General features: G+C 34.5%; 1 protein-coding gene across 1 annotated transcript in view; it reads left to right on the top strand.

The window, feature by feature from the left end:
* Nucleotides 1–14,408, top strand: part of LOC123869518 — a 52,400-nt gene that overhangs the window by 15,732 nt on the left and 22,260 nt on the right. The window contains exon 3 of the mRNA XM_045912498.1: nt 11,171–11,318. Within this exon, the coding sequence (XP_045768454.1) occupies nt 11,171–11,318 (148 nt within the window). The remainder of the gene's footprint in view (nt 1–11,170; nt 11,319–14,408) is intronic.

Genomic DNA, 14,408 nt, shown 5'->3' with positions numbered 1-14,408 from the left:
ATTTTTCAAAGAGCTCCGTCTAAGCTTTCAATCTTGGAGTAATACAGGGTCTAGAGTTTTTTAAACTATTATTTTAAGTTCGAACTAGGTACAATGCGTATTAATTTACGAACAATGCTACTTTCTACATGTACTATGTATTGGTACATCTAACGATAACCTACTTTGACTACACGCAATCTCATCGAGCCCTTATTCCGACCACGTCCTTTTACGCATTGTAATGCATCTATTGTAGGTACTCTCATTTCACTACACTGTTGCACCATCTACTGTTTTCTATGCATATTGCAACTGATATTTTATAGCCCACTCTAATTTGTTGGACAACAAATATTTGTAGTAAATTATGTTGGCGTTGCTGAAAGTTGTATTTAAAATGGACTCGTAAACGAAGCAAAATGATATTTCGACATCGCTTCCACGTTGCTTTTGCTTTACTAAGTTGGTCATTGTTGGGCCAATGTTGGTTGTTTGTTACTCTATTATTAATGATAGGCAAGTGTTTGGAATTGCTACGATTTCGTCTAGAATTAATAAATGATGAGGCAGTTTCAAATGAAACGGGTTAACCTTGTGAAGATGATATAACTCTAATATAATATTTATGACGCATAAATGGATCATTTATGGATGGAATCAATTAATCTTTACTAGATGATGCCAGCGATTTCATCCGCATGGATTGAGGTTTATAAACATCTCGTGGGAACTCTTCAATTTCCCGGGATAAAAAGTATTGCTGGTCCCGGGTATGTAAGTTCTCTGTTCAAACAAACAAAGTATTTTTTTTTTTAACAAAGGATGGCAACATTAAGAAATAGTTTTTAGAAATTTTACCTGAGTGAAGCCGAGGTGGTACACTAGTCTTTAATAATTAATCAGTTAACATCAAGTACCTATCAAAAAATTCTCACGAGCACTTGTGTCAATATGTAATTAGTTAATGAGAACATGAACATTAGTACATACCGGACATAAGTAGTAACCGGAAATATCAAGCCTTTACCTTAACATTTTCATAATTACTCACTAGCAGCCCACCCTGACTTCGCCCGAGCTTATTGTACGAGTAGGTTCAAGATGATAGCCCGCGACTTTGTCCACGTGGATTATGGTTTTTAAATATCCCGTGAGGACTCCTAGATTTTCCGATATAGCGATACAGAAATATCTTGCATCTCGGATATAAATAGGTGACTTTTTATTCTAGAAAATCGAAGTCTTCGAGAGACAAAGTCACGGGCATCATCTAGTCCATAATAATGAATTATTGAAAGTACCTATGAAAGAATTTTTCGAATAGGTGCAGCGGTTCCGGAGATTACTCTCCACTCCACATACCTACATACAAACTCACAAAATTCGTTGTCTTTAGCAAGTCTTTAGTTATATTTTATCAGTATAGGTTGCCTGGAAGACATCGCTATTTTAGCGATACTGCCTATTATATAGAAATCTATTTTTAACCTCCGACCCAAAAAGAGGGGTGTTATTAGTTTGACGTGTGTATCTGTGTATCTGTCTGTGACATCATAGCTCCTAAACAAATAAACCGATTTTAATTTAGTTCTTTTTGTTTGAAAGGTGGCTGAGAGTGTTTTTAGCTGTAATCCAAGAAAATCGTTTTGAAAGTTATCAGCTCTTTTCTAGTTACTGTAACCTTTACTTGTCGGGGGTGTTAAAATTTATAATTTACACTTGTGTGTGTTATACATTTCTATAATTTGGTGTACAATAAAGAATATTTTACTTTTACTCTACTTTTATAGATTTTAACTTGCGGCAAATTGGATTAGGATATATGATCACAATGCACGAGCAAGTATATTGCTTTGAGATTGGGTAATGTTCACACTTCATTTGGTTTCAGTACTTACGCATGGACGCGTGGTCTGTGACCGCAGGAATGCATGCAGTTATGCACATCCGATACGATGTTGATTGATGCGGGACAACATGTTGGCATTTGTAATTATTCTGATTGATGAAAGCTTGTTTTAAAATTTTGACATTCAGTTCATGATTGGATTTTTTGATTACCATAAAAAATTAACTGTCGTCATTGTCTTATAAGATTCAAATTCAAATTCAAAATATTTTTATTCAATTAGACTTTTACAAGTACTTTTGAATCGTCAAGCGCATCTACCACTGGTTCCGAATGCCTAAAATGATTACAATGATTAGATAATATGTCTATTTCTGGATATGATAGGTCTTCTGTAGAGATTTCCACAATCCAGTCTTGCGTTTGCCTGCGACTTGTCTTATATTATCTTGCCTTAAAGAACTCTTCCTCTAATTAGGTGTGCATTTAGTGCTACTTATTACTTACACAATGATAGTAATTAAAAGTAAGAATACGGTAAAAATAGCACCTCTTTAGAAAATTGTCATTTGTAAACAGATGCAATTTTTGCATTAGCAGTAGTTACTAGTAACTTACCTATCAAGTACTAATTACCTTTATATTATTCTGTAGGTTAAATTTGCAGTATTCTTACTAAGAACATTGATATTAAATATTTATTAATGCAACAACACTGTTTTGGTAAAGAAGTTTTTTTCTCTGGTCTGATTATTACAATTTGGTTTGATCTAGGATTAATAAAGTTAAAAATATGGGTTCCTTGTTTGGCTACGTTATCGTGTCGCTGTCGTTCGATATAAATAAGCGCATAAAGTCACGATGTATTGCCATTACATGTTAAAGTACCCTATTAACGTTTCTTAAGGGCTACGCGAAGTTGTATGCATGACAGATTTGTTTAGATAAAAATATACTGCACTAAGTTTGTTCAGTAGCTGTGGCTCGTGAGGTTTTTCTATTATATTACTTATATCAGTATTCTGAGATTCGTTTAGTGCATCTTGTGTAGAATTGCACTTTCCAAAATTTGAATAAAGCGTAATTTAAAGCGTAATAATATTTTAAAGACTCCTCGGTACGAATTGAAAGGTTAAGCATAGGTACTTAATTACTTTTATTGGAAGTCAAATGCCCCAGTTAGGTTTCCTGTTGAAAAAATATCGGCTTACAAAATTGTCAACTTACATAGGTACATACAAAGTTATTGCACAAAGAGCGTGCGAGATTTTGAAAAGAGGTGCTTGTGCTTGATAATTGAATCCTTTTGACCTTCAGAAAAAAGGTAATTTTTTTGCGATACTTGAGTAGGCCACAGGAGCAACATCAGCTGTGATAATGTGCAAGAAATATTAATTTAACAAGAACAGCTCTTATTTTTTGCTTCTGCCGGGTAGCTACATTGTAAAGGTCTTTGAATAAGATATTACCTTGTAGTAATTAACGATGCAGTCTAAGATGGAAGTGGGCTAACTGGATATGGCAGTTTTTATTAAGAATATTCATACCTCTAATTTTTTACGGAAATCATAATACTTAGTCCATACAGTTTGGCAGTAAGTATTTTCCGGTAGATGGTAGTCATGGTCAAAGCATCCTATGATAAACATTCTGAAACAAAGTCATTTAAGAAATTAAAATTTACCTTATTGCCCTTGCCAGAAAAAATATAATTTACGAGCAAGCGGGTTGCCTGGTATTAAGTGATTACTGTCCATAAACATTTATAGCACTAGAATAACCGCCAATGCAATGTCATCATTCATCATATGCATGAAGTTTGGAATACTCTTCCGCGATCTGTGTTTCCTACCAATTACAATCCGGGTATCTTGAAAACAAGAGTGAATAGGCATCTTCTAGATAAACGCGTCCCATCTTAGACCACATCATCACTTTCCATCAGGTGTGATTGTGGTCAAGCGCTTGCCTGTAATGAATAAAAAAAAATGCGTTGCCAGCTTGTCAGAAATCTGTTGAACCCATGTATAGAACATTGATGTAGATGGAACACTGTCGAAGGGAGTTGGTCCCACAATTTGCATGCAAATTGCAATTATTGTCCCTGTACTACAAGACTTTAGGACTTACCACTGCCCTAGTAGGTAGGTACTGGTACCTACCTACTAGGGAAATCGTCGATAAAATCCTACTACATTAAACCTATTTAAATTAACCGTTTGACCAGTTAAACGGGTATGTGACGTCAATAAAGTATAATAGGTAGGCGCAGCACGTAGCTAATGTAATGGTCCTTGTAAGGATGTAGAGCTAGAGATTGTGTCTAGATTGAAGAATTTATAGGAATAATTAGGTAATAAAACCTTGCTCTAGTATTGCGAGGAACTAGACAACTATCTTCATTGTTTCTGTAACGGTTGGACCCTTATTAGGACCTACATTACGAATTTCGTATGATGATCATAGTAGAGCAGGTACGTGTTGCTATTTGTTTAAACGTTTGCTCATTTCTTGTAAACATTTGAACAACATGAACAACATTAATAGCCCTGTAGTGTCGTTATTATGGTATTATGGTAGTCGTTAGTATTGGAGTAGTCGCTGATCGTTCTTCCTTGTGTTGGGGATAATACGCAGAGGAACTTTCAGCTTTTATAAAATAACTAAGATCTTTCTATTATACATACGTATGGAGGACCACACAATTTGATAGGTAATTTGTATCTAAAAACAAAAAAAAATTTAACTATGTTATACTTATAGAGCGGTGATAGCCTAGTCGTTAAGATGTCGGGAAGTCTGGGATTCGATCCCGGGCAAGCACCTCTAAATTTTTAGACTGAACTAAGTTTTAAGCAATTAAACATCACTTGCTTGGGTGAAGGAAAACATCATGAGGTAATCTGCATGCCTGACGGTTCTCTAAAATGTTCTCAAAGGTCTGTTAATCCGCACTTGACAAGCGTGGTGGACTATGTGCCAAGACCCTTCCCATTCTGAGAGGCGCGCCGTACTCAGTAGTGGGCCAGAGTTAGGTCGATCGTGATGTAACAATTCCTCATAAGTACCTACTTCAAATATCCTATCCAATTTAATAAGTAGGTATGAAACTAATTTGTTTTCAAAAGCAATATAAAGGCTGTTATCTCGTATAATATTCAAACTGGCTCACTTTGAAACTGTCTGCAAGTTTGCGCTTAAATGCAGTCTCGGAAGTTTCAGTTAGTATTGATAAAATCTTTTCAGTACTAAAACAGGCTCTCTCACTTTGAGATACGATCTCTACTTCCCTAAAGCTAAGCTAAGGCGTTGTTTATGTTAAAACTTAAAAAGTTTCAATGGCGGAATATTCTAGACTAGTACTTACTTAAAAAGGGTAGAAAAATACCTAAAGATATTTGTACAACTGAATCGTAGAATAAATTAAGCAAGTGCCTATACTTATTCTGATTTCTGATTAATATCTCGCATTTCCCTTCAAGTTTCAAAATAACCAAGCCAAGCGATTGAAAAATCCAGCCAAGGGCGAGTTGGACTCGGATACGAAGGGTTCCGTACCTATTACGTACAAGATATACGTAGGTACCTAGCACTTTTATGTAAAACACAGCAATTTAATGTGATTTCTCGCACTTAATCGGTTTTCTTCCGTATAGGTATCAGGTACTGTTGAGCAACTGAGGCTCCAATTCGATTACATTTTAAGCGAATTAGCCTAATAACCCGTTGATGTTTAGTTACTGCAATACCTTATTTATAGCCAATTATTTTAAACTGATAATGGATCACATTCGCCTACACTATGCAACTACATAGTACCTAAGCACTAGTATGTAGGTGGATCGCAAGTAGGATCTTTGGCATTATTTTTGATTACGATAAAAATAATAGTTTATCATTTTACTTTCAATTAAATCGTTTTATTTGGTCACAATCATATTGTTGGCTATTACAAAAGTAATACTTATGAATGTCTACTTGGTAATAATGATTAATACATCATCATCAATTTATCTCTCACTCCTAAGCTCGGGGTTCCTTTGAAAATGAGAAGGATTTGGTCATAGTCTACCACACTGGCAAGTGCGGATTGGCAGACTTCACACACCTTTGAAAACTCTATGGAGAACTCTCAGACTACAAGTTTATCAGGCGTTCCTCAAAATGTTTTCCTTCAACGTTGTAAGCAAGTGATATTTAATTGCTCAAGACGCACATAACTCCAAAAGTTAGAGGTACCAAACCTCCGACTCGCCGAATGACTGACTGACGTTTACATTTGACGGAGGCTGACGTTTTAACCAGTAAGTTATCACCGCTGGTTACAATACGGTATTTGCCTAGGTATATCAAAAAAAAATATTTCTCAGATTTCTCAGTGATTATTAAATAGAGTGTCTTCCAAAATCCAAACCACGTCCTTTGTTAGGTATGAGTGTAATAACCATTTTAAATTTCGAATAAACTAAAAAAGCATGTCAAATCATTGTGACGTCACATACCAGTATTTTGGAAAAGCTCGCATACAAAGCGCGTTTTGACCATGTTGTCAAACACCGGATAGTAGTTGTTAGTTCAGAATAATTTTGTTATTATAGTTTTATCACTACAAAACACACAGTTTAATATAATTTTTAGTGGTTTTCAGTGTAGATTAGGAGTCTAAAAGTAGTCTCGACTTAGTTAAGGTCTCCGAGTAGGTACCTATTCCGTACTTAGTTATTATCTTTCAATTAGTAGTTAGTTAGTTATAACTGTGTTTAGTACATTTTACGAGTTTTAAAATTGAGAAATGCCTTTTACAATTACAGGGTAAAACCCAAGTGTCGTCACAAGATACTAGATAGTTAGTGCATTGAAATCTGGAGTTACGAAAATTGTTTGTCGAATGACTATACCATAGTCACGCTTTTACGTTACCAATTGCTACTGTTACTATTATACCTACTATGTACCTAAATTGGATATCGTTCTTTATCTAATTTACCAGTAATAGAAATCTACAGGGAGTTTTTTAGGGTTCCGTATTTCATGCCCGAAGGGTGCCAACGGGACTCTATTTAGTAATATTAGAGCCTCCGCTGTTAGTTCGTCTGTCGGTCAGCGGACTGTATCTCGTAGCGAATCGTAATAGGTAGAGAGTTGAATTTTCACACAATGTGTATGTATTTCTATTGCTGTTATAAGAACGAATTCTTTTTAGAGTTCCGTATCTCAAAAGGAAAAACGGAACCCTTAGAGGATCACTTTGTTGTCTGTCTGTTTGTCTGTCTGTCTGTCCGTCTGTCTGTCTGTCTTCTTTCCACACCAAGGGTAGAGTCTTGCGCCACCTGAATCCTACGGCTCCCTGCGATTCTTTTGACTTGCACTTGGGTATGGAATTTGTTGAAACTCTTTGAATGCAGTTTTTCTAATCCACTGACCCCTGTAGAAAAAAAACAAAATGTTAAACCAAAAAGTATATTAATATCTCAAATTAACATAAATGCCTTGCGTTTAATGAACTCCATACACTTGTCTCGCAGAAAATTTCAAAATTGTCTCAAATGCAAGTTAACCGGTTTAAAACATAACGCCCTATATGAATGAACTGCACTGCTGCCACGCCCACGCCCGTATGTGAGGAATTCCAATTTCAAAATGTAGATGACTAATAGTTGACCCACAAGAGTTCACAAGCGGCCCGCCTTCAGCGAACCTCCACGGAGGTCACATATCAAGTTCATACACGCACCAGTTGCACGTATGTGCAGCGCTGACGTAACAACTTCCGTGGTTTTCCGTTCACTATTGGCTAAGAGCTTGCTAAATCGGCTTTGGCGTGGAGGATTTTTGGTGGATATTGCTTAGAGTTCTCGAGAGCTTTTGTTTATGTTCTACTAGCTTATACACAAATTTCAAACCCCTATTTTTAGGGGCTGAATTTTTAAGACCTTTCTTAGCCGATGTCTACATCATAATAACTATTTGCATGCCAAATTTCAGCTCAATCCGTCCAATAGTATGAGCTGTGCGCTGATAGATCAGTCAGTCAGCTTTTCCTTTATAAAATTCCGTGGGATTGATTTTTCTAGGATCTAAAGTAGTCACTATGCAGGACTTTAACAGCTATATTCAGACAAAAACTCGTCGATCTGTTGCGGGATTGAAGAACAAACCAACAAAAAAAAACACACTGTCTTATATTTATTAATATTATTTAGTAGTAGTTTACCGACTTTAAAGAGTTCCCGCAATATGTATGTTTGTTTGTGTGTATCTAAATGTATTAGGTATTTATATTTGTCGATGTCCACCAATGACTTTCTAAGCGTCCACGCACTGAACGACTATTATTTTATGACATGACCAAAGCACAAAATTCCTCAAAAATCATTCATAAAATCACTCAAATAAAGGTTTATTTTGGTAAATTAATTTCTGTAAATTACCTAATAGAATGTCTGTAGCTTAAAATCATAAGGTGGGGTATTGCCCAGAACTAGTAGGAATGTCCGTCTGTCATAGATAGCCTTATAAGGTTTGTTGTCTGATAGCTAGAAAGTTGAACTGCATTGAAGATCTATCGATACAGAAAATGATTTTAGATTTAGATTGCTTTTTAATTTACTAAGATAGTTTTTTCTTGGTCTCAGGGTGCCTTAGTATCGTAATTAGGAATCAAGATATGAAAGCTCATCTTTTTAAAAAAAGCTTTATTGTTCTATATTTTCTTAATAGTTTTGAAAATAGTATTCAAATTAATTACTTAGATTTAAATGAATATATAAATGATAGATTGCCGTCAAATTGCCGTATTTGAATTTGAAATTGGTTCCTTATTGGGCAAGACCAGACCACTTACGAAGTTTGATTGTTTTTTTAACCCCCGACCAAAAAGAGGGATGTTATAAGTTTGACATGTGTATCTGTGTGTCTGTGTATCTGTGTATCTGTGTATCTGTCTGTGGCATCGTAGCGCCGAAACGAATGAACCGATTTTAATTTACTTTTTTTTGTTTGAAAGGTGGCTTGATCGAGAGTGTTCTTAACTATAATCCAAAAAAATTGGTTCAGCTGTTTAAAAGTTATAAGCTCTTTTATAGTTTTCTTGTATAAAAGAAGGTTAGATAACCCTAAGGTTCATAATATTCAAGTGTCAACGTCTATTGATGAGATCTATTGCTTTGACTTTGACTTTGCTCAGACTTAGCACTGTTAAAACGAGACAGCGTTATACCGCTGACATAAATCTGTCTCGTTTTAATTGAAACTTAAGTCTAAGCAAAGTCAAAGTGCGCTCTATAGACTTATTTAAAAGCTGATAACTTTCAAACGGTGGAACCGATTTTCTTCGATTATAGCTAAGAACACTCTCGATCAAGCCACTTTTCAAACAAAAAAAACTAAATTAAAATCGGTTCATTCATTTAGGAGCTACGATGCCACAGACAGATACACAGATACACACGTCAAACTTATAACACCCCTCTTTTTGAGTCGGGGGTTAAAAATAATAATAAATAGGCCTTTGAAAGTATTGAATAGTCTTAACGTAACATGTACATTGTAACCTCGACTTGTTTCCGGTTTATTTCGAAAGTACACAACTGTTCAATTTTATTATCAAAAAAATAATATATATTAGTATCAACCATATTATTATTATGTGTATTGCGCATATATTGTCTTATTTAGTACTTACATAACGGCTCAACGGCTGTTAAAAATAAATAATATTGTTTCAAACTTTGATATATCTCGAACTGAGCACAGAAATATACAAGATAAGTAGGTATATATTAATAAAATGATTGCATACATTTTGGTAGTTAAGTTTGTATTTTACGTAACTATTTAAGTTCGTAAAATATAAATAACTTAATGAAAGATTTACACATACATTTGAAAATCTGAGTAAAACTAAATTATACTTAAATGAATCAGTATCAAAAAACAGTATCATAAAAGGAAATAATTTATTGTTCAAGTTAACAAGAAGTTGCTATTATAAGACCAATAACAATGGCAGTAGGTACATAAATAAAGTGAATGTAATGTACCTACAGACAGCAATTAAATTATTAAAAGTGAAAGAATTTGTTTATTTTGTAAGGTCGCGGACGATTTTGTCATGATAATGGAGATTGATATGTCACATTGTAGGCATATCAGTTCTGACAGCTTAAAGCCTAAAGCCATAAAATCAAGGAACTGTTGAGCTGGTACCTGCTGGTAAATACTCTGCTGGTACATGCATGTTGATATTATGCAAGGTCTTCCTTGTTCTAAATAATAATTAATTATAATTGAAACGTCAATTAAGTCTCAATAGCTCAACCGGTAAAGGAGTGGACTGAAAACCGAAAGGTCGACGGTTCAAACCCCGCCCGTTGCACTATTGTCGTACCTACTCCTAGCACAAGCCTGACGCTTAGTTGGAGAGGAAAGGGGAATATTAGTCATTTAACATGGCTAATATTATATTTTTAAAAAAATATATCCGCAACTTAAATACCTACACACATCAGGATATTTCGATTTTTTTGCGATGAAATACATACCTAGGTATTAATATAGGTAATAATAGTCTTCGTGGTTTGTTGATTGAAACGGTTCATGTACTACGTCGCTCAAAAACTATTGAGAATGGCTTAATTATGGGGGAGCCTACGTTGACAAAATAATTATTGTTTCGTACCTATAGATTAATTCTATGTTAGATCAGCTATTTAGAATGGTGAAAGGATAGAATAAGTTTAAAATAATTTCTAAAACCATGGAAAGATTATCTTCAGATGCTTAGCAGATGTTGTTCTTAAGAACCTAAACTTAATTTGTTTTTAAGGTTATGTAAGCGAATAAAATTATCTTTATCTTAGAATTAAGATGCGCTTGGCACACAGAAATAAAAAAGAGTTTTTATAACACACAAATAAACTTTTGTGGGTTAAAACAAGTGCATTTGAATCGTCAATTAGTTATCTAAGGGTGAGGCCAAACGGACGTAATTTTGTGAGTTGTCAGTCGCGTAATTTCGGTCGCGTAATTTCTGCTGCATTCGGTTTCATACAAAAGTCCAGTTCGTGCCACACGGCGACGCAAAATGAGTTGAACTTTTGTATGAAACTGAATGCAGCAGAAATTACGCAACCGAAATTACGCGACTGACAACTCAAAAAGTTACGTCCGTTTGGCCTCACCCTAATACTAAGTAAATCTGAAAATCTAATATGATCTTATGAGGCTTGTTCGTGACGTTTAACTTTAAATTAATTAGGTCCCTATCCGAAAGAAGATTCGCTTGAAAAAAGTGGATTTATAAACAGATGTTTTAATACATTTTTCTATTGTTCACAGGCGTTAGTACTATGCGGGTGCGTGCTGCTCGCGTCGGCTCAATACAATTTCGGTTTCGGCTACGATAACTACCTAGCGAACAACTTCGGTCCCCCGGGCTTAGGTGGCTTGTCGTCTGCCGCCGCAAGAGACCCAAGGGCTAATAGAGGTATTTACTATTTATCTTTTAAATACTAGTTTTATCCGTACTAATGCAGGGTGAAACCAAAAAGCTAGCAAAAACGAAGACATGTGATATTGATTAGGTACTGATAAGATACCACAAAAAAAACGTGATATAAAATCCTGTATTTTTTAAAAATTCACAGTATATCACAAATAAAACATCTGGCTGACGCTAGAAGTTAATGAACGTTGCGTAAGTAGGCCATTCGGAGTCAATGCCGCGTCGTAGGTGGGGCATTGACTCGAATTTTGCACGCTATACATTGCGGGTTTGAAAAATACTTAATCACTAAAACTACAAAATACGGCAATTTGTTATTGGGAGATGGATATAATCTACTTTTACTCTCAGAGATTTGAAGGTTTCCACAGAATTAAAAAAAAAACTGAAACTTACGCCGACGATGCCGCTGCGTAATTTAAATATCATATCAGCTAAAATAATATAAAAGCATGTTTTTTCTAAGAACTGTTTAATGCCGAAAATAGTTGATTTTGGGAGTGTACGAGATGAGATAGGCATAGGTACGAGTAAAAATATAGATGACACAGAAAGTACAGTTTATACAGGCTTTGAGTATTTAAATAAATTCAGTTAACAGGGCTCTCTCCGTCACTCGTTTCCACTTGTTTCATACAATCGTAGTTCCAATTTCATTTGAATATTAAGCAACCAAAGTCCATGAAATTTTGCAGACATATTCTAGAAACTAATATCTGTGTCTGTGGTGTTTTAGATTTTTCTAAAAATATGTAGTTTTAAAATTACAGGGGCTCAAAGGTTTGTATGAAAATTTTTAAGACCGCGTAACTTTGAAACCGAATATTTTAACAGAAATCTGGAAAACCACAGACATAGATATTAGTTTCTAGAATATGTCTGCAAAATTTCATGGACTTTGGTTACCTAATATTCAAATGAAATTGGAACTACGATTGTATGAAACGAGTGACGGAGAGAGCCCTCTTAATTAGATGAATAAATTCTCATATCAACCCGATAAATAAATTCAAAACAATCAGATAATTTTAATGTTGCGATAAAAATTAAAATATATAAACGGCTTAATTATTTATGCCGACAAAACTATTACGATGCTATTATTTAATTCATTTAAATTACTTAGCCAAAACTTTTTAAGAGGGGTCTCTCAGTCACTCGCTTCATACAAACGTAGTTCCAATTTCATTTGAATATTAAGCAACCAAAGTCCATGAAATTTTGCAGACATATTCTAGAAACTAATATCTGTGTCTGTAGTTTTCCAGATTTCTGTTAAAATATTCGGTTTCAAAGTTACGCGGTCTTAAAAATTAACATACAAATTTTTGAGCCCCTGTAATTTTAAAACTACATATTTTTAGAAAAATCTAAAACACCACATACAAAGATATTAGTTTCTAGAATATGTTTGCAAAATTTCATGGACTTTGGTTGCTTAATATTCAGATGAAATTGGAACTACGATTGTATGAAGCGAGTGACGGAGAGAGCCCTGTTAATTCGCTTTATCGAGTACCTATTACATTACCGGATGATCTAGTTCTATTACTTTGCATTAATTAATTTTGACCTCATTGTTATGTTTATATTATTTAGTGAAGGACATCATTTATAACACGCGTCAAGGTCCAAGTATTTTACTTTTGTTTTAGTAATGTAACGTTGGTGTAAATCTGTCATGGTCAGTCTGTTCGGAGGACCAATTTTTCAGGGCATCTCCTAAGCAAGAAAAGCCCGAGTCATAAAAAAAATATTTACCCCCACGAGTGGTTCTAATGAGTTAGGCTTAGAATAATTATGAGATTTCTTGGACAGTTTTTGGGAAAAACTACTAGGTATGTATTTACGAATACCTAACTAGCTCGCCCACCTTTGCCCGCCACTACATCCGCATATACTACACAAATTTCTAACCCCTATTTTTCCCTTAAGGAGTTGAATTTCTTAACGGATGTCTAAATTATAATAGCTATTTGTATTCCAAATTTCAACCCGATCCATCCAGTAGCTTGAGGCATTGATAGATCAGTCAGTCAGTCAGTCAGCTTTTTCTTTTATATATTTAGATAACCATCAAAGGTTTTAGCAAATACAATGCATATAAAACCCTAGCTTATGCGTGTCCTGAGTTTGACACGCATTTACCAGTTTTTGCTTCTACATAGATCACTCATTATAAAAACGTTTAAATAAACATTTATACAGACACAATATAATTTATAAAACAACCGTGTAATGGGTAGACATTAAAATAATTTACAATACAAATGACAGTTCGTGCATCATTTAATTATTTTTTAAACACATTAAAGTAACTAAACTCTCCTATTTAAATATAAATCTACTTAATTATTTTGATGATAGATCTGAGACGTTTTAACAATGTTTTAATTGCCATTTAGCTGTGAACGAACACGTAATGTATTCAGGTTAGAGAACAATAAAATTTTATGATTATTCTGTGATTATTCTAACTGGGTAATTGCTTTAAGGTTAACTGTATGATAGACTGGTTAATAATAATGACCGGTTGATTGATTGTTGTAGAAATGTCAGCAATCATTTATTGATAACATTAACAAGTGTAAATTAAAAATTTATAACACCCCCGACAAATGAAGGTACTAGAAAACTAGACAACTAACTAACTAACTAGGCAGTAACTAGAAAAGAGCTGATAACTTTCAAACGGCTGAACTGATTTTCTTCGATTATAGCTAAGAACACTCTCGATCAAGCCACCTTTCAAACAAAGAAAACTAAATTAAAATCGGTCCATTAGTTTAGGAGCTACAATGCCACAGACAGATACACAGATACACACGTCAAACTTATAACACCCCTCTTTTTGGGTCGGGGTTTAAAAATAAATTTTAACATAAAAATAGCCGTAAATATTGATACAACAATTACTACTATTATACTTAACCATATTATAAATGCGAAAGTGTGTTTGTTTGTTGGTTAGCTCTCCGCAACGGAACACGTGAATGTGATTTTTTTCAAGGATAATAGTCTACTTTTATCCCGGGAAATCAACGAAATTTACCACGGAATTTTTAATAACCA

This window comes from Maniola jurtina, chromosome 11 (genome assembly GCF_905333055.1).
Source record: "Maniola jurtina chromosome 11, ilManJurt1.1, whole genome shotgun sequence".
Taxonomy (NCBI): domain Eukaryota; kingdom Metazoa; phylum Arthropoda; class Insecta; order Lepidoptera; family Nymphalidae; genus Maniola; species Maniola jurtina.
This window is presented reverse-complemented; position numbering and strand designations above follow the sequence as displayed.